The following is a 27,998-nucleotide window of genomic DNA, read 5'->3' as shown; positions in this document are numbered from 1 at the left end:
GGCAGAGTTCAAGATCTTCAGTATCCCAACTTGAAGTGCATAAAACTGTGTCTCAAGAAAAAAAAAACAACTAGAAGATATCATCCATATTGGGAAGAAGGGTGGCAGTTGTCTCAGCGGTTCCATAGAGCTGGTAGAGGAGGTACTGAGCAAAGGCTTGGCAGGAACAGCTACAGCCTTGGGCGTTATTCTGGTCCCGCCCTGTTCACCTGCTGGAGGAAACAGGAACTGCCTGAGGCTGCCGGCCCTGCCCCTCTGACGAGTAGACCCTGAACCGAAACTTAGACTCCAGCGGCAGCTCGAGAGCCCTTCGGAACACAGCCCACAGCCCAGCCTGTCCAAGGTATGCATCCTGCATCCCTGCATCCCTGCATCCCTGCATCCCAGTGTGCCCCAGCTGCAGAGCCTCTGGGGCTCCAGGACTGGGTGGGGTGGTGCTAGGAGATGAGAGAAGGGTTTACCAGAGGAGGGAAGCATTGCAAGCTCTGAACTCCGGCATGGCTATCCACACGTGTCATTCCAGCGCTCTAGAGGCCAAGGCAGGCTGTATTACAAGTTTGAGACTAGCTAGCTTCAGTTACATAGTGAGACCTGATTCACAGAAACCGGGTGTCCCAAGAAAACCACGAGGGGAAGGCAGGGACAGATCAAGACCCTTCAGCCCGATGGGGTCCTACTAGAGCTGCCATAGGAAGGACGTTAACTGGGAAGCTCAGGGAGAGGGAAGGGAATATGGCCAGGGTTTGTTTGAGCAGGGGAGGCGAGGAGGCTGGCTGGAGGAAGGGACATTTGTACTGAGTCTTGAAAGACTTGTAGGAGTATTCTGAGGTAGGAAGAGAATAAACTTCCTGCGCTAGCGTGTGTCTGGGTTCAGCTGTACTTTACAGAGACAGATGTATCTGCTTCATGATGGTTACACATTCTGGGATGTGTTGGTAGGTGACAGCCTGGACAGGATTGCCTGTGGCACTCCTGGAGGCCTAGACTCCAATCTGCTTGAACACTGTCAGAAGTGGAGCACTGAGGCAAGTGTCTGTCTGTCTGTCTTCACCTGTGAAGCACAGTGAATAATGAAATAAAAAAGGGAAGTAAACTGGGGGGAGGGGGTGCACTCCAGAGGCAGGAGGATCTCTGAGATTGAGGCCAGCCTGGTCTTTAGAGGGAGTTCCAGTACAGCCAGGGCTCTACAAAGAAAACCTGTTTTGAAGAAAACAAAGACAAAAAAGAAGAAGGAGGAGAAGGAGGAGGAGAAAGAGGAGGAGGAGGAAGAAGAGGAGGAGGAGGAAAGGAAGGAAGGAAGAAAGGAGAAAAAGAGAAATAATGAGAAAGTAAAAAGTTGAGGGCTGGCAAGATGGCTCAGAAGATAAAGCACTTGGCAGAGGATCTTAAGGACCTGAATTCAGATCCCTAGAACTCATGTAAAAGCCTGGCAGGCAGGATGGGCAGCTGTCATCCCAGAGTGTGGGAGGTGGAGGGAGGTGGAGGGAGACCTTCCTAGGGAAGCCATCCAATCACAGTCGGCAAGGCTGCCAGCTCCCGGTTCATTCAAAGATTCTGCTTCAATCCATACGGTGGAGAGTGCGTGAGGAAGACACAGATGTCAGCTGCAGGCCGACACACACAGCTGCATACACATGTGTGAGTGAGAAAGACACTTATGTCAGCTTCAGGCCTACACATAACAAACACACACATATGTCTGTACACATGGACACCCCCCCTACACACTCAAAAATTTTAACTATTAGAATGAGGCTAGAAAGTCAGCAGTTAGGAGTGCACACTGCTCTCCAGCGCGCCTGCTGACTTCAGTTCCCAGCACCTGTATAAGCTTACAGCCCCTGTACATCCATCTCTGAGCATCCAGTGCTCTCTCTTGGCCTCCAGTGGTACCTGCACACACATGGCTATTATACTCACACATAGTCTCACACACAGAGAGGCACACACATACACATTAATAAAAATTAAAATAAAAAACTATAAGCAATTATATAAATAAAAACCAAGTAATAGAAAAAAAATTCACCGGGCAGTGGTGGTGCACGCCTTTAATCCCAGCACTTGGGAGGCAGAGGCAGGTGGATTTCTGAGTTCGAGGCTAGCCTGGTCTACAGAGTGAGTTCCAGGATAGCTGGGGCTACACAGAGAAACCCTGTCTCGAAAAACCAAAAAAAAAAAAAAAAAAAAAAAAAATCAGCGCCTTTTTTTTTTTTTTTTGAGATTGGCCTAGAAATTTCTGACCCTTCTGTCTCCACCTGTAAATACTAAGATGGCAGAGGTGCACCACTACGTCTGGCTTTCATTTTTAATTCAGAATCTCCCTGTGTATCCCTAGCCAGCTTTGAACTCCTGGTAAACCTGCCTCTGCCTCCAAAATGCCAGATTACAGGTGTATAGCAATAGCCTGGAGTATATTCCAGCATAGTGTAAACTGGGCTTGGTAGAATAGGCCTGTTATCCCAGCACTGGGGAGGCAGAGACAGGCAGATTTCTGAGTTCGAGGCCAGCCTGGTCTACAGAGTGAGTTCCAGGACAGCCAGGACTACACAGAGAAACCCTGTCTCGAAAAAAAACAAAACAAAAAAAAAACTGTTTACATGATGTATAATGTATTGACTATATATATAATACTCTGTCCCAGCCATTCCCTTAATGACTCTTAATGACAGAAGTTAAGGCTTCTGTCAGAGAGGTTAAGTTTGTGACTTCATCACACAGCAACGGTGTAAGGTAGAATTTGAAGCCAGACCACCATCTGCCTCTAATTCCAGACTCTTTGATACCTGCCACCCCAGGCCTTATCCTGGGGAGATCCCAGCCTGAAAAGACAGAACTAGACAAAGATTGTTCACTTCTGTGGAACTCTTGCAGAGAGAGAGAGACAGAGAGAGAGAGAGAGAGAGAGAGAGAGAGAGAGAGAGAGAGAGAGAGAGAGAGAGGCAGAGAGAGAGACAGACAGACAGACAGAGAGAGAGACAGACAGAGACAGACAGAGAGACAGACAGAGAGACAGACAGAGAGAGAAGACCAGGAAGGCTAGGGGACAGAACAGAGATAGTGTGAGCTTGGTTATCAAGTGTTCATAAGTGGATTCAATAAATGACTCTCCTCTGAGGCCACAACCCTGAGGGAATGTGTTTGTTCTCTGTGAAGTCAGCATCAGCCACCCTTTGTCAACAGACCCCTCCCTGATGTGCCAAAGGCTTTCTCCAAAGCCCAGGGGCTGGAGGTAGGGACTTCAAAGCTCAAGTCCAGGGACTGAGAAGCCATAGGGACTGAATGAAACCATAGGGACTGAATGAAGCCATAGGGGCTGAATGAAGAGTGACTGAGAAGCCATAGGGACTGAATGAAGAGTGACTGAGAAGCCATAGGGACTGAATGAAAAGTGACTGAGAAGCCATAGGGACTGAACGAAGAGTGACTGAGAAGCCATAGGGAAGATCTTTGTTTCGAGCAGGGACTCTTATCTGTTATGAGCAGGCTATGGATAAGGGATTTGAATTCCCCGGCGAGAGAGGAGCGACAGATCCTGCTCCTCTCAGGGATCGTATACTGGATTTGACTGTGAGATCATCAGCTCCTCAAGAGGGAAGAGAGAGTACACCAAGAGACAGAGGTTGTGGGATTCAGTTACTTCTTTAATGATAATGCACAGCAAGCAAACACAAACACAAATGCTAAGGTTATTGCTACAACAAGATATTGTCACATTTCCTATAGGTTGCCTCTGACAATATGCACAATTAACACACATAACAAGTTGTTAATTACCAAAGAAATAAGCATAGCAATAAACACATCATTCATTCATGGATTATAGGACCTGGGTCCTTTTGATGGTTTTGGGTTACAAGTCCGGAGTCTGGGAAGGTGGGGTCAGGCTGTGGCTTCCAGATAATTTGACCTCTTAGGGTGCTTGACCATGAAGAAGCTGGAGGTGTTGGTCTCTCAGTTAACTCTTTGATGACCAGGTGCTGAGGAGGCTTTGTCCGGAGGATCACATTGGCCAGTCATGGCTACAAGTGTGATGAAGTGCTCTGACAGGGCTCCTCTTTTATGTCGGATTTGGCGTTACTCCTAACGTGCATGGCAGATAACCACTCGTGTCTGGTTATCTCAGCACAGCTTCATTTCCAGACTTGTCTTTACAAGTACCAGACTAGTCTCTACAAGTTTCCTATTACAAAATGGAGCTGGTCCTGTTTAAGGGCCGGCTCCTTACAGTCTTTCATCTGGTTTTTCTTCAACTTAAAACTTAATACTATTTTGTATTTTAGGCCTATGTAACTTCTCCAGCTCTGTGTCCCAAAGCCTAGCAGTACTAGCATGAGTATGAATTAACAGTGCACAAAAGCAGCTGTCATCCAGGGAAGTATAGGCAGGATTGGGCCACCAGCCTTGGCTACACAGTGAGTTTCAGGCTAGCCTGTCTCAAACCAAGCCAAAACCCACTCAGTCAGTGAAATACTTCCCGTGTGAGCTTGAGAGTCTGAGCTCAAGTTCGCCTTTCAGCAAGCATGGAGACAACAGAACAAAACAGACACCCAGCCAGCACAGGGTGGGGCTCTGGGAGACAGGAGGAGCCTGGAATTCTGTGAGCAGCTGCAGGTTCAGTAACAGACCCTGTCTGGGAAGAGATGTCTCAGCCATTTAAGGGCATTTGATGTTCTTTCTAGAGAATCTCAGCTCAGTCCCCAGCTCACAGCCACCTGTAACTACAGCTCCAGGGGATCCAGAACCACCTTCTGGCATCTGAAGGCACCTACACACACACACACACACACACACACACACACACACACAATGGGTGACAAATGTATGTATGTATGTATGGATGGATAGATAGATAGATTATAGATAGATAGATGATAGATAGATAGATAGATGATAGATAGATAGGTGATAGATAGATAGATGATAGATAGATGATAGATAGATAGATAGATATAGATAGATAGATATAGATAGATAGATGATAGATAGATAGATGATAGATAGATAGATGATAGAAGATAGATAGATAGATAGATAGATGATAGATAGATAGATGATAGATAGATGATAGATAGATAGATAGATGATAGATAGAAGATAGATAGATAGATAGATGATAGATAGATAGATAGATGATAGATAGAAGATAGATAGATAGATAGATGATAGATAGATAGATAGATAGATAGATGATAGATAGATAGATGATAGATAGAAGATAGAAGATAGATAGATAGATAGATAGATAGATGTAAAACCAAACAAGCAACATGGTTCAGAGCTATAGAGGAAGACACCTGATTCCTCCTTCACACTCACTCTGGCCCCAATGGCAGTGCCTGCTGTTGTGTTGGATTGGCAGCTCCTGTCCTGATAGACCACACCAGGCCAAAGCAGTTCTGCATGGCAGAGGTTTTGTTAGGAAAGAACAGGGACAAAGCGGGGAGAGAGAAAAGAAGGGGAGAAGGGTGGAAGGTGGGGAAAGGTTCACTTTTTATCTAGGCTGTGCCTTAGGTGGTTCCCAGGTGAGTGTGAGGAGTGGGCTCCAAGAAGGTATGCAGGGTTGTCATGGCAACAGATGTCACCTATGTGTGACATTCTTGAGTTTGGAGCTGGTTTGCCAAGCTGGCTCTGAATACCAACACCTACTACATAATAGTCACCAGGAAGCAAGTCTGTGTCCACAGGAATTGCCCTTGCTCTGGCCACCTGGAAGGCGCCCAGCAGGAGGCACCAGGGGCTGTAATATTACAGTGAAGAGATACCCACCTCTCCCTCCTCCCCCCAGGTGACCACCTTCTCTGGATGTCATGGCAGAAGTCAGGAGACTGCCCCCACCACTACCCCCTCGGCTGGACTGGTTTGTGCACACCCAGGCGGACCTGTTTTCCCAATCCGGGATTCCCGAGTGGTTCCATGGCACCATCTCCCGAGAGTAAGATGTAGTACAACCCCATCCTACCCAGATCCTGCTTCCTGGTCCTTCCCCCTAACCACAGTGAACAATTGAGTGAGCAATCAGGCAGCAGGCCCCATGTTCACAGCAATCTCAGATTAGCTCCAGGGCATGAGAAGCTGAGATCAGGAAGAGATAGACACCGACTGAGGTCACACAGCAGATGCATAGCATGGCTGGGCTCTGGACTCAGTGCATGAGACCACAGCCCCTGCTTTTTCATTTGGGATACTGTGCTCCACCTACGAGGGTCTCAGACCTAGGACAGGCAGGCAGGGGCTGTGGGAGGAGATCTACTGCAGGAAGCCCCCAGTGACACCTTCCTTGAACAGACTTCAAACCACCGAGAAAGACTTGGGTATTATTTGTTCATTCAGAGGCTGTGGCTATGGCTCAATTGGTAAAGTGCTTGTAGCTTAGTTAATATAGTGCTTGTAACTCAAGAGTGCTTGCCTGGCATACACAAAGCCCCAAGCTCTTTTCTCACTCCGCATAAACCAGCCATACTGTCGTCCCAGCACTCAGATGGAGGGCAGAAGCTCAAAGTCATCGTTCTCAGCTGTACAGTGAGTGTGAGGCCAGCCTGGGCTACATGAGACTCTTTCCCCAAAAAAGGAAAGAGACAACCTGCAAGTGCAGGCTTCCAAGCTCCAGGGTCTCAATCCTGGAAATCGGGGCACAGTCATGTGTTCCCAAAGGCTCATGTGGATGTGCAAAAGCTGCAGAATGATCTAGTTATGAGCAAAGATACAATACTGTTAGAGAGAGCCAGGACCAACAGGAGGGCCAGCAACATGGCTTGGGGATAAAGGTGCCTGTGTAAGGGTCCATGGTTCACCGAAGAATGACACCCAGACTCAGAAAGTATATACACACAAAAAGTGTTTTATTCTGCAGAAGTCCAGCATGCTGGGGTCTCCCATTACCAAGCTAGAGACACCCCAGAGTGAGCTCACAGGCCCAACTGAAAGCACGTTGGAATTCCAGGGTAGATGAACTTTATCTTACCGTATCTCTAAGCATGCGGAAGTCATTGTCGAGGTGTGAGGGCTACGCTATTGCTGAGGAATTCTGGGGTAGGTGAGCTCTATCTCTAGGTGTTCCAGATCCATTATGGAGGTGTGAAGGCTGGAGCCTGGGGCTTTTCCTGTTAGTAATTCACTTGCCTGGGCCTGCCTGAACTTGCCCAGTTCTTAGGCCTAGTCTCCTAACTGCCAGTCTGAAGCCTGCCATGGAGTCAGCCTCTCTTACTCCTCTCACCTGTAGCCAAACTTGACAACCCACATGGCAGAAGGAGAAAACCGCCTCTGTAGGCTGTCTCTGACTTCTGACTGTGTCAGCACATCTGCCTGTGCAAACAGGACAAATACATTAAATGTAATAAAAATTAAGAGACTGGCAGTAAGCCACGTGAATCAAAATGTTTAAGAATTCTTTTCATTTCCTTTCTTGTTTAGTTTTGTTTTGTGCTTGGCCCAGGGAGTGGCAATATTAGGAGGTGTGGCCTTGTTGAAAGAAGTGTGTCACTGTGGGGGTAGGCTTTGAGATCTTCCTCCTAGCTTCCTGGAATACAGTCTTCTCTTGTTTGCCTTCAAAACAACATATAAAGAGCTCAGCTCCTCCAGTGGTGACATGCCAGCCTGGATGCTGCCATGCTTCTCACCATGATGATAATGCACTGAACCTCTGAAAGTGTAAGCCAGCCCCAGTTAAATGTTGCCTTTTTTAAGAGTTGCCTTGGTCATGGTGTCTGTTCACAGCAATGGAAACCCTAACTATGACTGATGTGTTTATAAAAAGATAAAGAGATATAGGATATGCTCTGTGGGTGTGTGGTGAGGTATGGGGGAAGGGAGTGTCTCAGTGGGCCCATGCCAAGGCATCCCTATCCCCTGAGGGACCAACCACTCCGCATAGTACAGAATAGAGTTTATTCAAGGCATGGGGAGGGAGTTAAGAGGGTAGTAGAGGCAGAGAGAGGCAGAGAGTAGAAAAGTAGAGGCTGGCCATGACCATGTGGAGAGAGGGGAAGGGAAAGGGGAGAGAGGACAGAGGGATCAAGAGAGCAAGAGAGAGAGGAGGGGGCAAGCAGCCCCTTTTATAGTGGGCCAGGTCTACCTGGTGGTTGCTAGGTAACGGTGGGGAGGAGCATACCTGGATGTTGCCAGGTAACTGAGGAGGTGGAGTCTAGACAGAATGCTAAGTGTCAGAAGTTGGTACCAAGGACTGGGATATTGCTGTGTTAGGCCTATGTTTTTGTTCAGAGGAATGTGGATTTTGGGACTTTGAATTTAGAAAGCAGAGGAATGCTTTAAGTGGGACATAATGGGCCATCCTAGAAGAAATACAGACAATATTGGTGCCTGACTGGAGAAATTTCAGAGGAGAGGAAATTTTTTTTTTTTTCGAGACAGGGTTTCTCTGTATAGCCCTGGCTGTCCTGGAACTCACTCTGTAGACCAGGCTGGCCTCGAACTCAGAAATCCGCCTGCCTCTGCCTCCCAAGTGCTGGGACTAAAGGCATGCACTACCACTGCCCGGCCAAGGAGAGGAATTTTTAAATGTATTTATTTTATGTGCTTTATTTTATAAGTGCTCTGTCTTCAGAAGAGGGCATCAGATCCCATTACAGAAGGTTTTAGATCCACCATGTGGGTGCTGGAAATTGAACTCAGGACCTCTGGAAGAGCAGTCAGTGCTCTTAACCACTGAGCCATCTCTCCAGCCCCAGAGGGGAGGAATTTTAGTATGTTTCCTAGAGATCATTCTTACAATGTTTTGGTAAAGAATGTGGCTGCTTCTTGCCCCTTTTCAGGGATCCTGCCTGAGACTAAGGTGAAGAGATTCAGATGTATTGCATTGAGAAAGGAAGTCTCAAAAAGCCTAGTTTAGACTTTATCCTGTGGTTCAGTCTCATGAAGAGTGTTTTGATTAAGCATAGCAACCTTTGAAAGAAAAGTATAAAATGTATGGTTCAAAGAATAAAGGGGTACCAGGAAGTGAAATGGAGCTGAATCCCATGTTCAAGGAGATAAACAGATTAAGGAAACGGTGACCTCAGGACAGGATCCCACCTAGCTAAGCTTATTGTTTATGTGTTTGCAGTTGAACAAAGAATAGTTATACCATGTTAGGCTTTATTACCTGGTTATTGTTTTCATTTGGACTTTTAATCAATCCAGAAATGGAGGGCACACTTGTGATCCAGATCTTGAGGATGGAAAGCACAGACTTTCAATCCAGACCTTGGCCATGAATAATGGCCATAAAATGCTTTGGCCCAGGTTATTGTACACACCTTTAATCCCAGGAGACTAAGGGAAGCAGATCTCTGCGTTCAAGGCCAGCCTGGGACAGAGCAAGTTCTAGGTGAAGAAAAGCTGAAGTCCAGGCATGGTGGTGAACATTTTGTTTGGGGAGAATTGTTTGTGTGGTTTTTGTTTGTTTTGTTTTAGACACAAGGTTTCTCTGTGTAGCCTTGGCTGTCTTTGAACTTTCTCTATAGATCAAGCTGACCTTGAACTCAGAGACCCACCTGCCTCTGAAGTGCTAGGACCAAAAGTCTGCATTCTAAGAGGAGGAATTTAGTTACTAGGGGATCTACTGTGAGTGGTTCTGTTTTGATTCACATGCTTGATTTTATAGGTCTGTACTATAATGTACCTGATTCTAGTCATATGCATGCCCAGTTATGCACAGGTATAAGATGAGAAATGAAGGATTCGCCCAAAAGCCCTTTTGAAGGACACCCACCATTTGCCTGACCATCTACCCAAGAGCAGCTGAGGCTGGGTCAGACTTTTTCTTTGTTTGTAACAAGATATTTACATTTTTATTATGTTTTATTTCTTTAGTATGTGTATGAAGGTTAGAAGATAACTTGTGAAAATCTGTTCTCTCCTTCTACCATGTGAGTGCCTCAGACTTCCAGTGTTCAGGCAGACAAACTTGGCTTCAAGTCTCTTTACGCTCTGAGCCATCTGGCTAGTCCTGGATCAGCTCTTTAGTTCTTTGTCTTAGATACACATTGGGAATACAAATAGAAACTAAATTTGACTGTTTTTAGGGGTGAGGAAACTTCCCTGATTTAAAAAGAGAGATGTACACATGGAAGTCCATGGTTGCTGTGTGCATTGCTCTGAGGGAAGAAGGAGGGTGCACGTGAGCACACAGAGCGAGGTGAGAGAGCCAGGCTGCCAATCACAGCACTATCAGAGGGTCATGTGCATAGTCAGAGCCAAATGAAACCCTGGGTTGCTAAGCTATCCCCCATGCTTGCTTGCCTCCATACCCATCCAGTCTTCCTTTGTGCCTCCAGAGCTGCTGAGAACCTGTTGAAGTCACAACCCCTGGGGACCTTTCTTATCCGAGTCAGCCACAGCCATGTGGGCTACACCCTTTCTTACAAGTAAGGCTACGGGGAGGCTAGACTGAGGCTCCTGGGAGAGGGTAAAGGTGCTCCCCATGCATGAGAGGTCTGCTCACATCTGCAGACCTGGCTAGAACACTGGGGTGGACCTGAGATTTGTGTCTGAGGAAGGAGGCAGATAGAAATCTGAGGGTGGTCCCTGCCTCCTCCATCCTTCACCTTCAAGTTAGTCTGGATCTGGGAAGCCAGGGCTGCTCCTTGGGCCCCAAGCTTGATTCTGTCTTCTTAGAACATTAAAGGTAGCCAGGCAGTGGTGGTGCACGCCTTTAATCCCAGCACTCGGGAGGCAGAGGCAGGCAGATTTCTGAGTTCGAGGCCAGCCTGGTCTACAGAGTGAGTTCCAGGACAGCCAGGGCTACCCAGAGAAACCCTGTCTCGAAAAAAAAAACCTAAAAAAAAAAAGAACATTCAAGGTAAAGCCTTCCTCTCTCTTTTCTTTTTTCCTTTCCTCCCTCCATCTCTCCCATGTTCCTTCTTCCTTTCTCTCCTTCCTTCCTTCATTCCTTCCATCTTTCTACCTGCCTATTTTGGAAGAGGGTCTCAAACCAGGCTGACCTTGAACTTTCTATGTAGTATGTGAATGCACAGCTGTTAACCCAGCACAGTGAAAGCTGAGGCAGAAGGATCTGGAATTCAAGGTTATCCTTGGCTACATGTTAAGTTTAAGTTTAGCCTGGACTACATGAGATGGTGTCTTCAAAATGAAAGGATTACTATCATTTTGCTACTACTGTTTTAATTGAGACAGAATCTCTCTGTGTAGCTCAAGCTGGCCTCCAAGCCTCCATCCTCTTGCCCTCAGTCTCCCCAGCGCTGGATGACAGGCAGGCACCGCCACGATTAGCTTATATCTGCTTATTTCATCCACCCAAGAACTTCTGCAACGGGCCTTAGAAACCTTATGTGGTGACTGGGGAAACTGAGGCACAGGAGCTGCACTGAGAGGATGGTGCACAGGGCAGCGTCCCAACCCCAGCAGTGTCTCCACAGAGCCCAGACCTGCTGCCGTCACTTCATGGTGAAGCTTTCAGAAGATGGGACTTTCGCCTTTGCTGGGGACCACGTTACCCACGCCTCTCTAGACGCCCTGATCACCTTCCACCAACAAAATCCTATTCGACCATTCGGGGATCTGCTGACCCAGGCCTGCGGGCAGGTGGGGGCAAGGGGACCCCAGCCAGTGGCAAGGGAGTGCCAGAGGTCTAGACCCAGGCCACTCCCAACTGCCCAACAACCTTCTGGCCCTGCAGCCCCCTGCATGGTCCTCACAAGGGCTCATCTGCAGGAATGGCTGTCCTCGGCTGCTGGGCGTGGCCTACTGATGTGAGCTGGGCTCTTTCAGCTTCTGGTTTGGTCTAAACCTGCTGTGGGAGGAGCTCTTTCCTCAGACGGCTACGGTCTGAGAATGGTAGATGGGGCACTTCCTTCTGAGACTTGTGGGCATGGCCTGAGTTCAGAGCTCTGTAGACGGCTCCCCACCCCAGGATGCCCTCCACAGCCATTCTCAATGCTGGATCTGAGTGCTATGACTCTTCCACATTTTGCAGGAAGATCCAGCAAACGTGGACTACGAAGATCTCTTCCTATACTCGAATGCCCTGATTCAGGATACTGAAAGCCAAGTTCTGAGAACGGAAGTTCAAAGGCCTTCTTCCTGCCCACCTGAGGAGGTAGGCCCTGAACACCTTCACCTTGGCTTGGGGCCAGGCAGAAACAGATGCTGCTAGATCAGGCCCTTTCTATCTAGAAAGAGTTCTCTTGCCGGGCAGTGGTGGTGCATGCCTTTAACCCCAGCACTTGGGAGGCAGAGGCAGGCAGATTTCTGAGTTCGAGGCCAGCCTGGTCTACAGAGTGAGTTCCAGGAAAGCCAGGGCTACACAGAGAAACCCTGTCTCGAAAAACCAAAAAGAAAGAAAGAAAGAGAGAGAGAGAGAGAGAGAGAGAGAGAGAGAAGGAAAGAAAAGAAAAGAAAAGAAAGGAAGGAAAGAATTCTTCTGTAGCTAGGTAATTAAAAAAAATCCAGTGATTTCTAGACTCTGAGATAAGATTCTACCTTTCAGTCACCAGGTTTGTGTAGCTCAGTAGTGGGGTCCTTGTCCGGTGTACCCTAAGGCTCTGGGTTCAATCCCAGCCCCTCCAGAAGCACCCACTAAGTCTGCAACTTCAGGTCCCCACCCGGCAGCAGCCTCTTCTGTTCAGACTCAAAAGCCAACCTTTTTGTTCTATTCTAGGCCTTTCCTCCTCAGGGCCATTGCACTAGCCTGACTTTTTCTTGTAGAACCCCTATTCAGGTGTCTCCTCCCTAGTCCCTGGATCTAGAGTCCCCATTGTCCTGTGTCCCCCTTCCCCTTCCACCGCCACACATCACCCTGTAGCAGAGAACAACTTCCGAATTGAGAGGGTCTTGTTTGTTCTGGGTGTATACAGCTCCTTTCTGTCTTTCCCACCCAGATTTGCAGTCCAGGTGGCTTTTTCTGCACTGCTGTCTTCACCTCCTCCAAGAAAACCTGACATATTTTTTGTTTGTTTCTCTTGAGACAGGCCTCACTATGTAGCCCTGTCTGGCCTGAACTCCCTATGTAGTCCAGGCTGGCTTCAGACTTACAGAGATCCTCCTGCCTCAGCCTCCTGAATGTTGGAATTAAAGGACCAGCTTATTGAAGGAGCTTACCAATTAATCTTCAGTCTAGATTGGTGAATCAGTGGCGGATATGTGTGTGTGGCTCCCTGAGGCTAGCGGGGCCTTTGGATGACCCTTAGGATGAAGTACTTGCTGTACTTCCTGTGTGGTGGAAAGTTCTGACAGCAGTGAAGGTGGAGCCAGCTGGTATTCTGGATATATGTTTGGATACAAGTCCGAGAAAGCATCCGGGAGAAGTTTTCAAGGAGCTGGGCTATGAGGATGAGGGGCCACACCAGACAGAGATGCAGGAAGAGCATCTCTGGGAATGAGGGAACATGTGCAAAGGTTCTGGAGTTCTGTGTGTCTGCAGAACAGAGCAACAGAAGGCAGTATATGGACCATTGTGGGTAGGGGCCTCAGGGGGCACTGAGTGACCCTACCCTATCCCCACATGAGAAGGGTGGGAGATGCTGATAACAGACACCTTCCCCAAAAGCATGTTGGGTAAGTTCATTGAGCCATACCCACAGCCCAACTGTGTCTCTTGAGAAAACATCCCAAACCTCAGGCCAGGTGGGAAAATCATGCATAGAGATGGGCAGATGGGCCAAGGGTGGTGCTTAGAAGCTCCAGGGTTCTGAGATGGCGTTCTGAGGCAGCCTGGAGCTTTGTTAAACAGCTGGGCCTCAGGCCTCCCTGTCTCTGTTCCAGATTTCTGAAAGGAAGCCATCCACAACAACTGAAGGAGAATTCGCATCGGCTTCCTGCTCCCCAAAAGCTCTTTTTGAGGAGTCTGGACAGAAACTGTGGAAGAACCTGAGGTCCTTACCTCAGACCAGCCGGAGGGTGAAACAGCGACTCACTTCACACCTGTCAGCCATGAACCTGTTGGGGGATGCCAGGCGTGTGGCACAGCAGCACCACAGCCCTGTGACTCGAGCATTCAGCTGGGACAGTTCTAGCCACTCCCAGGACCCCTGTGCAGCCACCACCTCTCTCCAAAACCCTGCAGAGCCCCAGGCCCTGAGAGGCAGAGAAGCCACCTTCAGGGACTCCAGACCTACCAGCTGGAAGGAGGCATTCTCAGGGGTCAAAGCCTGGCGTGGAAAGGTAGTGAGGGCCCTGTCAGCCCAGGAGTCTGTGGACTTGCCAGAAGACCAGGGCTGGCTGCCCGAGGAATACCTCCCGCCACCACCTTTTGCCCCTGGGTACTAATAGAACCTGTATCTTGGGTATTCGTCATCTCTTCAGTCCCCACCCCTGTCCTCACAGCCAAAGAACTGTGCTGAAGAGGTTAAGGGGCTGAATCCTGCAGGAACCAGCTGAGGGAGCTGGCTGTCTTAATAATAATAGAATTACTGCTACCACTTTAGGGACCCGGTGAGATGGCCCAGTGGATAAGAGGGTAAAAGAACTTTCAGTCACGCCCAGCAACCGAGTTCTGTTTCCAAGACGCACATGGTGAGAGCTGTGGACCAGTATCTGGAGGGTGTCCTCAGACTTGCACATAGATGTGCTAACACACTCATAAGCAGATATAACTTTAAAAGACTGCAGCAGAGACTTGGTGGCCCACATATGCCAGGCCGTATCACGTGATACACCTCAGTAGCCTGGGGTCCATACCTCACCTTCAGTCGCATTCAATGAAAAGTGTTTTTCCAAGTGTTGAGGTTCAGTCCTCAGCTCCGGGAATAAACTGGTTTGTTTTTTTTTTTCTGAAAGCTTTGGATCATCTGTGAGTAAAAGGTTGAGAGGACCTAAGTTCAGTTTCCCAGAGCCCACAGAGAGCTGATGCACTAGTGCACATGTGTGTCCTCAGAGCAGCTACAAGGAGGGGAGTAGCTGCTGCCTTACACAGCAGCACTAATGCAGAGACCTTGCTTCAACAAGGTGGAGGACAGACATGCAGGCAGTCCACCATGCTCCACAGTCACACAATAGAGCACACAGAGAGAGGGGAGAGAGGGGATGTAAAATGATTGCATTGTAGCCAGGAGTGTGTTATATCCCCCAGGAGTGTGGTATATCCCCCAGGAGTGTGGCATATCCCCCAGGAGTGTGGTATATCCCCCAGGAGTGTGGTATATCCCCCAGCATTTGGGCAGCAGAGATGGGAGGGTCAGGAGCCCAAAGCCAGCTTCGGCTTGCCTGGAGTTTGAGATTAGCCTGGGCTACATGAAAGCTTGACTGGAAGAAAATTTTTGAGACAGGCATAGTGGTCCACACCATTAATCCCAGCACTCCAGAGGCAGAGGCAGGAAGAGTTCTGTGAGTGTGAAGCCAGCCTGGTCTCCATAGTGAGTTACAGGGCTACACAGTGAGACCTCATCTAAATAATAAGTGAAATGCGTCTTTACTGAATATGTGAGGCTCCTCTCTTGTCTCCCTAAGTGACCCAAGGTGTCACTTAGACACCTTGCATTGCAATAGTGCAATCACCTTGGAATAGTGATTCAACATTGCATCACTATTCCAAGTTATGTAGACTTTTAAGGCCTATGGAAGGCTGTGCATGGGTCCTGTGCAAATCTGCAGTATGGGTTCCTTGATGGGGAAGGCTGGCACCAAGCCCTGATCCCACTGGGGACAACTGGACATGACCTTTCAATGCTGCTGGAAATCTGTAACATACAGTGATCGTCAGCATTTTGAAGAAGAGGCTGAGGTTCAGGTGGTGAAGTGGCTTAGCCAAGGCTGTGCATGGGGTGTCTGCCCGCACTGGCACTGGGGGTGTCTTTGGCCTTCTCAATCCCTGTGTACTCTGTTTAACACCAGAGTCAAGATCCTTCAGCCCACTGGACACCCACCAGCTGGGCCTGTAACTGTTGATCAGATATCTCTCCCTCCCAACAAGTTAAAAAGTTGGGCCAGAGGCTTAGCACACAGTAGGGCATCAATGCCAGCCATGAGGAATACAGGCACATGCCTGGAGCCCTCTAAGAAGCCAGTTTGGGCTGCAGAGCTATCTCCAAGGGTAAAGTGCTTGTGTAGAGCATGAAGACCTGTTCCATCCCTAGAACCATTACAGTTGAAGTTTGTAAACCAGTGCTGGAGGGTGGAGACAGGAGGATGTCTGGAGTTCACTGGCCTGCTGGCCTGTCCAGGACCAGCCTCGGCTTGAAGAGGGGTTCTGAGAGAAGAGATGTCTAGGAGCGGTGAAAAGAACGACTGGGAGCCAAGCCGTGGCTCCGAGCTGCCGAGCTGTGCTCTGCCTGCTGCCGCTTTCCCAGTCTGCTCCTGTGTTCTGCTTTCTCTCTGGAGATTTCTCTGTCGTATTCTGCTTGCTTGCTACTCTAAGAGATCTCTCTGTCCATGTCCTGCTTGTCTGTCTGTCTGTCTCTATGTCTGTGTGTGCATCTCTCTGTGTCTGTCCTCCAAGCAGTTCTCTCTTTTTATCCTAAAAAATTCTCTGGACGGCTCTTCTCTTGCAGAACACAGGTGCAGTCTTTTATTTTACATATCAACCTAGTCATTTACTCCGATTCTTTTTTTTTTTTTTGGTTTTTCGAGACAGGGTTTCTCTGTGTAGCCCTGGCTGTCCTGGAACTCACTCTGTAGACCAGGCTGGCCTTGAACTCAGGAATCTGCCTGCCTTTGTATCTTTCTGACAAGCTGGCTCATAGTGAAGCTGCCTCTGTAGCTGCCTCTGTTTAGATCTGTGAAGCCCCTTAGACAATTCATATTGCGTCCTTATATTTTGCATAGTTGAATATATGTGTGTGTGTGTGTGTGTGTGTGTGTGTGTGTGTGTATATATATATATATATATATATATATTTTGAACTCATGTATTTGGAGCTCTTTCCCACAGCCTTAAGGGCTGTCCTGAAGGTCCCAGTGTTTACCATTTCACTCATAGACACACCCTCAGCTCTTGGACCCATGCTGTCTGCTTATCATGGAGTCATTAATGTTAACAGAGGACATTCCTCAGAGGACTGGGAAAATATGTACATTATTACACAAACAGGCCTTAAATCCACAGCAACCATTGACACTCCTGGAGGCTCACACCTGGGCCCTGTCCCAGGGGTAGGAACCATGTCACTCTGTCCCCACCATGGCCACACCTCACTCGGTACTAGCCTACTTAGTGGATTCCAGACCTAAGTCAAAAATTATCTGAGCCTGGTGATAGTGGTTGCATGCCTTTGGTCCCAGCACCTGGAAGGCAGACGTGGATCTCTGTGAGTTCGAGGCCAGACTGGTCTATAGAAGGAGTTCCAGGACAGCCAGAGCTACACAGAGAAACGCTGTCTGGAGTAGTGGGGGGGATTTTGAGCTGGGCAGATGACTCAGATAAAAGCACTTGCCACTAAGCCTGAGAATGAGTTTGAACCCCAGGGTCCATGCTGGAAGGAGAGAGCCCACTCACTCATAAGCTGTCCTCTGACCTCCACACATGCTGTGGCACACGTGTAACTCCTCCCCACCAATGACATAATAAAAAACCGTAGGACCAGTGTGAACAGCCTCTGAGGAACACCAGCCAAAGTTGCCCTCTGCAATGCACACATGCATACCCCGCCCCCCAAACACAAAGGCACCTTCACAGGGCGGGGGATCAGCAGTAGGAATCCCCTGAAGGGTTCTTTGATGTGCATAGGCCTCTCTGGGCATGTTTCTTCACTTAGAAGATGGTGAAGACAGCAGTCCCTTCTCAGGGGAACACACAAAAAAGAGACAGGGAGGACCTGGGGCTTTTGTTCATCATCACCACCATAAATTGAGACAGACTCTTATTACGTATTCCTGGCTGTATCAGAACAGCCTCTGCCTCCTGAGTTATTACTTATTAGACTCAATGTGTGCCCCCACCAGGCCAGGCCTATTTTTATTATTTTTTGTTTTGTTTGGGATAGGGTCTCTCTAGATAGCCCTGGCTCTCTTGGAATTCACCATGTAGACCAGGCTAGCCTTGAACTCACAGTGATCTACCTGCCTCTTCTCCTGAGTCCTGGATTAAAGGTGTGAGCCACCATGCTCAGTTTTAAATGTGTATATGTGTGTTGGTGCACTTGCTCGTGGAGGCCAGAAGAGGGCATCGGGTCTACCGGAATGGGAGTTCAGGCAGTTGAGAGTCACCACCATATGACTCCTAAAAGCCAGCCCAAGGTCCTCTGCAAGAGCAGCAGGTGCTGTTAATAGCTTTGAGCCACCTCTCCAGCCCCAGGACCCAGGGCCTTTAATCACTGGGTGAGTGGTCTGGAAAGACTCTGGGTGACTGGGCTGTGAGATGAGATAACTACTTTTTCAACCCTAAACAAAGGCCCTGGAACAACCTTGGGCTCTGGAACTCACAAGACATGGATGTGTGAGTGAAAAATTAGGCAATCCTGTGCTCAGGCTGGCCTCTAGAAAGGAGCTGTGGTATGGCCTTGGACTTCTTCCATGTGCTAACTGTGAAGTAGTTGCCCCTCTGGAGCTCTAGGTCCAGAAGTCATCAGTTTGTTGTATGAATCCAAGATGGCAACCCAGAGTGAGTACAGTCACACCAAAGGCCACACAGCAAAAGGCAGACGTCCCAAGGCGGCGGTTGTGATTCCTTTTTATTCAGGGAGCAGAGCAGAGATGGCTGAGGGCCAGGTCTTGTCCTCTGAGCAGGTCATATTCGGATGTGGAAGGTGCTGTGTGCAGAAAGTAAAGGTGTGACTGACGACTCACAGAGAACACCCCAGCAAGTCCCCAACACCCTTACACTCAGAGCCAAGCAGGGACCCATAAGCATGTGAGAACCCCAGAAATCACAGACCAGGCCAGATGTGAGGCCAGAGGTCAACCTTGGGGTTATTCTGCAGGTGGCTCCCACAGTATGTTCTTTAAAGTATTTACCTCTGTGTGTGTGTGTGTGTGTTTGTGTATATGTGTGTTTGTGTGTGTGTGTGTGTGTGTGTGCGTGCGCGCGCGCGCGCGTGAATGTGCATGTGCGTGCGTACCTGAGTGTGTTTATATGCAGCATGTTATGTGAAGGAGACGGCAGAGGGCAGAAGAGTGTCCCAGGTCCCCTGGAGCTGGAGTTGTGGACAATTGTGAGCCATCATGGAGGTGCTGGGAACAGAACCCCAAGAGCAGCCAGGGCTCTTGAGCCCCTTCTCCAGACCACAAGACCTGTTCTTGCTTTGGTTGATTTTGGGTTTTGAAGACCCTGATCCACTCTGTAGCCCAGGTAGCCCTGAAACTCACAGTAATCCTCCTATCTCAGACTCCTGGGTGTCTCAATTACAGGTATTTGTGCCACCATGCCCAGATCTCCATGGGGATTGTAAGCATCTACCTGGATAATATTCATATCTCAACTCTTTTCCAGACTAGCTGTAGGACTAAAAACTGGTAGTTGGCTGCCTTTGAGCCTCAATTTATTCATCTGATAAATGGGAGTGGCTAGGCAATTGATGGCTCAAGCCTTTAATCCCAGCACTCCAGAGGCAGAGGCAGGTGGTATCTCTGTGAGTTCAAGAGCAGCCTGTTCTACATAGAGAGTTCTAGGCCAGCCAGGGCTACATAGTAAATGTAAGCAAAACCAAACCAATCAAACAAAAAAACAAACAGAAGGATGAAGGCCAGGTCTTCTGACCGTGTAGCTATGTACCCACCCCCAGCCCTGAAGCTCAACCTCTGACCCTATCCCAGGCTGCTGAGGACAGCTGTGTGGACCATTCACAGCAAAACTCTGTGACAGTTGATAGAAACACTGCTTCTGTCCACAGGAGATGCTCACAGCCTCCTAGCTATGGTCCTCAGGCAGAGTTGGCTGAAACCAGAGAAGCTGAGGATGTCCCCTGAGGCCTCCAATGACACAACAGGAATTCTCATCCCTGGGTTTGAACCTTCACCTGAGAAAGTCTGGGGCTCTCAGGATCATATTCTGGAAGTCCTCCAGGGACAGCCGCCCATCATGGTCGCTGTCTGCTTCATCCAGCACCTTCTCACACACCAGGGTCACCTCCTCGGCACTCAGCTCCCCACGGGTCAGCCTGGTCACTGTCTGCTCCAGGTCCCATGCACAGATGTAGTTGTCATTGTTGAAGTCTGTGAGGTCAACAGTTGGGGGACACCAGGTGGCAGGAGGACATGTCTTTCCCCCATGTTTGGAACTATACATGGATACCCAGAACTCATGCAGCAGTTATTGAACACCTACTGATTACCCCACAGCTTCGCACCCTGGGCACTGAGAGCCATAGAGCCAGTGTGACAACTGTTTGTTTCACTTAAACTGTACTTATTGCATGACTGGCACTGTGATGACTGATTGTCTCTTATTTAAGCATTTATGGAGTGCCTACTGCATGCCAGGCATTGTGATAGCTTTTCATTCATCCAATTTATTGAGTGCTTACTGTGTGTCAGCCAGGCATACATGAATTCATTTCACATGTTTATTCAGCAAGCATCTGAAGGTCGAGTACCTTCTGTTTAACAGCCATGGATAACATATTTATCCATCCACCATTGACAGCTGATTGAGCATGCCCAGTGTGCCAGGCACATGACTGCTCTTCACTTATCCATACATTCAGCAAGTATTTACTGGATACCTACTGTGTGGCATATGTGTTAAATTTTTTGGTATTCATTCACTTAACAAATATTTATGAAGTACATGCTATGTACCATGCATTGTGATAGCTGCTTCCTATTCATTCTCTGGCTCATCAAGTATTGGTTGTATGCCAGACTCTGTGGCTGTGATTTTTTCATGAACTCCCCCTACACATGCTGAAATAAGAAATAATGTAAAAGGTTGTTCTCACATGACAGAGCTGCCCGTATACTCCCGATGACCGCCACAGCAGATGTGGCTGAGGTCGTGCACAGGAGTGCAAGTCACTCGATCAACAGACAATCAACAGATGAACGAACCACCATCTGTAGGAGCTGTGAACTGTTGGGGCCTGGGAGAATTTTATTGGTTCATTTCCTGAGCACCTACTGTGTTTTGGGTACCATGGCATCATTTTTCATTGACTCACCTATAAGTATTGAGTGTCTACTATGGGCCAGACTCTGAGAAAAATGCTGTTATCCCATATGCCCTCATTCAGAAAATACTGAACACCTATATGTGCTCTGAACAGAGACAAATGGAGGATTCAGAGTGGAACCCCGCCTAGAAGCCCCCATTGAGGCTGTAGATTCTAAGCAGAGGGCACAGAAGAAGCAAATGTCCTGAGACTGGAAGCATTGAATGGATTCAAGGAAGGGTGTGGGTGGAAGCATGTGCAAGGAGGTCTAGGATAGGGTGGGGTTAAGACCCTGTGGTCATTCGAGTCCCTGGGAGACAGCATTCTTTGCTCTCCTTCTGCTTCCCACCCCAGGGCCCTCCACGCACCATAAATCTTAAAAGCATAGTAGGCCTTCAGGTCCCTTGGAGCCATCTCACTCATCACTGAGAACATATCCAAGAAGTTCTCTAAGGTCATGTGACCATCCCCATCTTGAGAGAAGACCTGCGCAATCCTCTGGCGGAAAGGGTTATCCTAGGGACAGGAAGGCAGGTATCTGCTTTGCGGGCCTCTTCCAGAGCCCACAGATGTCATCCATGCCCCTCCCCAGAACCCGGGGGCCTAGGACAACCGTACTCCTCACAGCTGAGCACCCCATTTCCAGTCCTACAAGATGCTTGTGACCCAAGGGAGCCAATTGGAAGCTGATATTCACCTAGCAGCTGTAAGGGACCTGGGAGGGGCAGGTTACTCAAGCTAACCAATCAGATGCTTTCTGAGGCTGTAGGAGCCCTGTGTAAGCCTTCCAAGGCTACTCCTTGACTCTTCTAACTTGTGTGGGAAGAGGGAGGCCCGGAGAGTGTTTCCAGGGTTAGAAACTGAGCTACACACATGCTGACCAAATACTCTACCCCTCAGCTATATCCTCAGTGTGTATGCACACTCCCTCTAGTTTGTTTTTAAATAATTTCTTTTTAATTATTTGACAATTACATTCACATATATTGTCTTTTCAAATTAAATTTAGGGCCTGGAGAAATGACTCAGTAGGTAGGAGCACAGGCTGCTCTTCCAAAGGACCTAGATTCAGTTTTTAGCACTCACATGGTAACCCACAAGCATCTGTAACCCAGGGACCCAGCACCTTCTTCTGGCCTCTGCAGACACCAGGCATGAATGTGATACACAAACATACATGCAGACAAAGCATCCACACATATATAATAACATATTTTTAAAGAATAAAAAATAAGCTAGGCCGTGGTGGTGCACGGCTTTAATCCCAGCACTCAGGAAACAAAGATAAGTGGGTCTCAGTGAGTTTGAGGCCAGCCTGGTCTATAGAGCCAGTTCTAGGACAGCCAGGGCTACACAGAGAAGCCCTGTCTCAAAAAAACAAAAACAAATCAAAGACCTGAAGCACACAAGTCAAAGTAGCCTCAGGAAGTCCCTGAAACTGACAAAATTCACTGACCCTGTCTTCTCCAAGAGCATATATACTCTAAAGACTACTAAGAGATGCTCTCAGACAAGCTGGGCTGCTTAATGAGGCTCCAACCTGAAGAGGTTTAGATTAACTGAGTCACTTGGAAAGAACACTCTCTAACCCACTGAGGTCCCCAGCTTTTGTGAGCTGTCACCTATGCTGGGATGGGCTTTAGTAATGCACTTGTCTTGGATTCATTCTGTTCCTGTAAGAAGCCTGTGGTGGGTTGAATAAGAATGGCCCTGATAGACTCGTGTATTTAAATTCTTAGTCATTAGGGAGACTTGAAAAGGATTAGAGGTGTTGCCTTGAAGGAAGAAGTGTGTCATGGGGGATAGGGGAGCTTTGAGGTTTCAATAGCCAGATCCAGGGTCTTTCTCTTCTTGTGGATCCAGATGTAGAATTCTCAGCTACTTTTCCAGCACCATGTCTGCCTGTATGATGCCATGTCCCCTTCCATGATGAAAATCTTTTTTTGTTTGTTTGTTTGTTTTTGTTTTTTTGAGACAGGGTTTCTCTGTGTAGCCCTGGCTGTCCTGGAACTCACTCTGTAGACCAGGCTGGCCTCGAACTCAGAAATCCACCTGCCTCTGCCTCCCAAGTGCTGAGATTAAAGGCGTGCGCCACCACCACCCGGCCCATGATGAAAATCTACTAAGTCTCTGAAACTGTAAGCAAGCCCCCAATTAAATGCTTTCCCTTTATATGAGTTCATGGTCATGGTGCCAGTTCATAGCACAGTGACCAACACAGAACCCCAAGAGAACTCATTGGTTCACCAGGTCGGGCTCTGGTAACATTGGTACTTTGGTCTGTTATCTGGGGTTAGTACATGTTTATTCGTGTTTCCCCAGGATAGGTGTCTCTTACCACCTCTAAGAGATCCCACCAGAGGTGTCAGATCCCCTGGAGCTGGAATTGCAGGTGACTCCCCCATACACACACATTCCCCTGCCCCACACGTTCCTCCCATACACAAATATTGCCTTCTTTACACATACATATACACGCACACACATCCCATATATACACACACACATACACACACACACACTTACCCACACATCCCCAAACACACTCCCGTATTCCCCACACACATTCACGCCCCCAGACACCCCTACATTCCCCACAAAACACACACACACTCCCCACATACATTCACACACCCACCCACCCCACACTTCCCACGCACATTCTCCCCCCACATTCTGACACATAAACACACATTCCCCCCATCCCCACATACGCATTCCCCCCACATTGTCCCCATACATACACACATCCTCCCACTTCTCCCCACATTCCATACTCATGCACACACATCATCCCACACACACATTCCTCCTTCAATGAGCATAGTAAAAAAAAAAAAAAAAACACCCAGGCGGTGGTGGCGCACGCCTTTAATCCCAGCACTTGGGAGGCAGAGGCAGGCGGATTTCTGAGTTCGAGGCCAGCCTGGTCTACAGAGTGTGTTCCAGGACAGCCAGGGCTAAACAGAAAAACCCTTTATAAAAAAAAAAAAAAAAAAAAAAAAAAAAGCCTTTTACACATGCAAAGATAGCTTAGTCAGGAACCCTACTACCCTCAAGACTGCTCCTGATAACCTGAACCTAACGATATACACTCTCAAGATAACCAGACACAGTTATCTAGTTTCTAGAACCCCATGATGCCCACTGCAGAGATCAAGAGCAATGCTCTGCTCTGCACATCTGGGCAGATGCCACCTTGATCTGCCCTGTGGCAGGAGTGTCTCTTCCAGGATCCTGGCCCTCGAATCAGAGACTTCTGTTGGACATTGGACCTGACAATCAGCTAAGACACGTCGTCACACGGGTGAGCTGCCTTGGAGAGACAGGCTTAGGTAAGGAACTTAGATGTGAACCTTGTGTGATGACCCTCAGCAGAGTAAAATACGTTTGTGTGTGTGGGTTCAAGACAGGGTTTCTCGATGTAGCCCTGACTATCATAGAATTTGTTCTGTAGAGCAGGCTGGCCTTGAACTCAGATCTGCCTCCCTCTGTCTCCCAAGTGCTATCTATGTCTTTCTGATCTACATAGCCCAGGCTAGTTTCAAACTTACAGAGATTTGCTTGCCTCTGCATGAGGTCTGAGTCCCTCCATGCCCCAGCCCATGACTGCCCTTAACCTTGTCCTTCTTGTGTGTGTCTCTTGGAGCCCCAGTTTTATTTTCTGTAAAATGGGGGTGCCCGCAGCCACATAGGAATGCAATGGAGACATCTTCAGTCTGTTTTTGCTCTTCCCCCACAGTCCAGGGTTACCTTCAGCTCTGGCATGCTGCCAATCAGCTCGTAGGGCACCTTCACCTCAGGACTGGTGGTATAGTCAAGAGGTACCAACTGAGGGGCCAGGTCCTGGTACCGATAGAACAACCTGGTGCAAAGAGAGAGAAACCTGGAAAGTCTGAGAGCCAAGAGGCAGAAGGAATTTGACCGTCTTCCTGTGCACTAACAGTACTCACTTTACAAGGATGGATGCAGGGTCCCCAGAAGCCTCAGGCATGAGTCCGAATCTTGAGTGCACAGAGCCAGAAATAGGTACCCCTTTCTCGCTCCCCACAGACAAGGCCAATGTAGAGCGGGGAAGTAGAAACAAGGTAAGAAGGAAGAGCTTCCTGGAGGAGGGAGCATTGGTGTTGGGCTTAGAAGTAGGAGTAGGAGTTCGAAGGAAGCTGAAGCTAGAAGAAGGAGGTGCTAATGGCTGGTCATTCCACAACCAGTGTTTGAGGAACATGGATATATAACCTAAACACGCCATAATTACCTCACAGGATCCTGCCTCTTCTGCCCCCCCCCCCCAGCCACCACTTCCTTTGCTGTCTCTATACTAGGAGGCAGGCTTCCTCCAATGGGTCATGGGACAGACAAACTCCTAATGCCTCAGCTCCCCAAGTGTGGGATGATGGGCTTGTGAGGCTTCTGGTGGATTTTTTTTTTTAAGAGAACATACAAAACACTGACCACCACACAAACAACCTTTCTATACAAATTCCTCACTTGCCTCAAAGAGACCATCTCTGATACCTCTGATGTCTGCAAGACCTATCTCAGAGGGACAAGGATGTCCCTGGGTTTTCTCATGACTACACACCTGAGAATGGCTGTGAGGAGGCTCAGTCCTAAATGCCCCCTCCCATTGTCAGGAGTCCTGTGGGGGAATGATCTGAGTGTTTATCTTTCCTTTAAAAATATTTTTACAGTTATGTGTTTATTTGTGTATATCTGTGTGCATGCTATACAGGCGTCAAGGTCAGAGGACAACTTGTGAAAATGGAGTCTCTTCTACTATATGGGTCCTGGGGTTTGAACTCTGATCCTCAGGCTTGGCAGCAAGCACCTTTGCTTGCTGAGCCACAGAGTCTGTCTCTCTTTTGTAGCATCCAGTGAGTTCCTCTCTCCTTCCAGCCTTGGTTACTCTTACAGTCTGGAAGCCTAGGCCAGTCAGAATGCCACTCATCAGGACTCTGTCCATCTGCCCTGGGAACCGAAGTCCTCCTTGCCCAAGCCTCAGTTTCCCAGTTTCTCAGTAATTTGATCATGATGGCCAGAGTGACCTGCCAGCTGTCCTCACAGACAATGGGCTGATGGGTGAGAGGTGGACCCATCAATAATGGATGCTCTGTACCCACACAAGAGGGGCTCAGCCTGATGCCCCACAGCTGAACCGAAGCCGGCTTGGGTTTCACAGATAATGGCCCAACAAACAGAAGGGTGACATGGGAGGTTCATCTATGTCTATCCCGCTGGATTCAAGCCAGGAACCTGTAGTCACCCAGAGGCTGCCAACACTCAGCCACAATCTGCTTCATGCCACTCACAGCTCAGGTCTGGATCTCAGCTCCGCAGTGGACTCCTAACCTCAAAGTGCCAGTGTGCCTCTCCAAGGCTCTAGTACCTTCTGTGGCTCCCTGCTACCCTTGGGTAAAAGGACAAGTTCCTCAGTACAAAGACTCAGCCAGTATGACAGGATGTGACTTCTCAGCCAGGTGTCTCTGCCTCAGTCCATTGACCTTGAGCTGGCACCAACATCAAAGCTTTAAACTTGATGATGCTACATCTCAGCTCCCTTAACATTGCAAAGACAGTGAGCATGGTGGTACAGGCTTGTGATCCCAGCACTTGGGAGGCAGAAGCAGGTGAATTTCTGTGTTCAAGGTCAGCCTGGTTTACAGAGGGAGTTCCAGGACAGCCAGGGCTACACTGAGAAACCCTGTCTCTCAGGGAAAGAAAGAAAGAAAGAAAGAAAGAAAGAAAGAAAGAAAGAAAGAAAGAAAGAAAGAAAGAAAAGAGAAAGAAAGAAAGAAAGAAAGAAAGAAAGAAAGAAAGAAAGAAAGAGAAGGAAGAAAAGAAGAAAGAGAAAAGGAAAATCAAGAGGACCCCAAACAGCAAATGACTCAAACGACCTGCCTGATGACCTGGGTTTAACCCCTAAGACCCACGCGGTAGAAAGAGAAACTGGAAAGCTGGACCAGCTGTGGTCAGTCCCAGAACCCACTTAAAGGGGCAGAAAACACCCCAACTCTACAAATCCTCATCTGACCGCTACACGTGTTCCATGGCACAAATCCTCATCTGACCGCTACACGTGTTCCATGGCACAAATCCTCATCTGACTGCTACACAGGCTCCATGGCATATGTACACACATTTACAGACTCACAAATCATGCCCCCAGCAATAATATATTTTTTTAAAATTGCAGCCAGCTACAGTGACATACATACACCTGTGATCCCAGCACCCAAGAGGCAGAGGTAACTATGAGGCTAGCCTGGGCTCCTTCGCAAGCAAACAAAACAGAACAATAACAAAAAGATTGCACAAAGGCCCAGCAGTGACTAGAAAGTTGTTTTGAGGTATCACCTCCCTTGATCCCCCACTAACCTCATGATCTCCTTCCTCGTGAAGAAAGTACAGTCCTGTGGGGAGAGAAACCAGCTTGATGCAGATCTGCCTCTCCCAGTGTGCCCCTCTAGGCACTCCAAACCCACAGTCAGCCTAATGCCACAAACAGGGCTCTGAGGAGACTCTGGGCTGCCCGTATCCCAGACCAAGCCATGGCAGCCTGGCAGGACCCACCATGCACACCCACCTGGTATTCCTCTAGCTGCTCGTGACTAAACACAGTCTGCTTGCTGCCCATGCTGCAGACTGCAGCCTTGAATCCACAGGTGGCTCCTCAGGGGCACCTGTGCACATAATGTCTGAGCAGACGTTCCTGCCCTGGCTGTCACCTGCCCACCCATCCAGTCAGTCACTCCAAGCTTGGTGAGGCTCAAGTTACAGCCTGACTCTCTGGGTAACCTTTTGAATGTGTCTACAGGTGTGGAAGAGGCTGTGAGAAGTCACAGAGAAGCCATGTCTGTCTGGGACACCTTCAAGGGAAGGCCATGCACACACCCCAGCCCAAATCCTAGCTTTCCCCCTTCTAGCTGAGTGGCTTTGGGAAATTGTCTGACCTCTCTGAACCTTGCTTGTGAAGTGGAAATTACATTATCATCTATGGGATTAGTCTGAGGGTGACAGACATGT

The 27,998-nt window shown here is 48.5% G+C and overlaps 2 protein-coding genes across 3 annotated transcripts; one reads left to right on the top strand and one right to left on the bottom strand.

Moving 5' to 3' along the window:
* The first annotated feature begins 252 nt into the window (after positions 1–252).
* Hsh2d (hematopoietic SH2 domain containing) lies at positions 253–14,726 on the top strand. The gene is made up of 6 exons (XM_028787804.1): positions 253–343; positions 5,789–5,935; positions 10,275–10,364; positions 11,376–11,541; positions 11,933–12,055; positions 13,720–14,726. The coding sequence occupies exons 2-6, from the start codon at positions 5,811–5,813 to the stop codon at positions 14,221–14,223; spliced, it is 1,008 nt and encodes a 335-aa protein (XP_028643637.1). The 5' UTR covers positions 253–343; positions 5,789–5,810; the 3' UTR covers positions 14,224–14,726.
* Positions 14,727–18,616: 3,890 nt separating this feature from the next.
* Cib3 (calcium and integrin binding family member 3) lies at positions 18,617–27,610 on the bottom strand. 2 transcript variants are annotated; one of them, XM_028787782.1, is made up of 6 exons: positions 27,559–27,610; positions 27,351–27,385; positions 24,729–24,840; positions 21,344–21,491; positions 19,845–20,040; positions 18,617–18,638 (listed from the first exon to the last, which is right to left on the bottom strand). In XM_028787782.1, the coding sequence occupies exons 1-6, from the start codon at positions 27,607–27,609 to the stop codon at positions 18,617–18,619; spliced, it is 564 nt and encodes a 187-aa protein (XP_028643615.1). In that variant the 5' UTR covers position 27,610. The 2 variants fall into 2 exon arrangements, with proteins under 2 accessions (XP_028643615.1, XP_028643616.1); XM_028787783.1 differs by lacking the exons at positions 24,729–24,840; positions 27,351–27,385.
* Positions 27,611–27,998: the final 388 nt, after the last annotated feature.

Source organism: Grammomys surdaster, unplaced genomic scaffold (assembly GCF_004785775.1).
Source record: "Grammomys surdaster isolate TR1022 unplaced genomic scaffold, NIH_TR_1.0 125672, whole genome shotgun sequence".
NCBI classification, from domain to species: Eukaryota; Metazoa; Chordata; class Mammalia; order Rodentia; family Muridae; genus Grammomys; species Grammomys surdaster.
Note: the sequence above shows the minus strand (reverse complement) of the source record. Positions and strands in the feature narration are given on the sequence as shown.

Excerpts from the sequence above, each read along its gene's own strand:
- Hsh2d (XM_028787804.1), top strand. The coding sequence starts at position 5,811 with ATGGCAGAAGTCAGGAGACTGCCCCCACCACTACCCCCTCGGCTGGAC. Across the intron at positions 5,936-10,274 it reads CATGGCACCATCTCCCGAGA|AGCTGCTGAGAACCTGTTGA; the intron begins GTAAGATGTAGT and ends TTGTGCCTCCAG. Across the intron at positions 11,542-11,932 it reads TGACCCAGGCCTGCGGGCAG|GAAGATCCAGCAAACGTGGA; the intron begins GTGGGGGCAAGG and ends CACATTTTGCAG.
- Cib3 (XM_028787782.1), bottom strand. The coding sequence starts at position 27,609 with ATGGGCAGCAAGCAGACTGTGTTTAGTCACGAGCAGCTAGAGGAATAC. Across the intron at positions 24,841-27,350 it reads ACGAGGAAGGAGATCATGAG|GTTGTTCTATCGGTACCAGG; the intron begins GTTAGTGGGGGA and ends TCTTTGCACCAG. Across the intron at positions 21,492-24,728 it reads GCAGCATGCCAGAGCTGAAG|GATAACCCTTTCCGCCAGAG; the intron begins GTAACCCTGGAC and ends TCCTGTCCCTAG.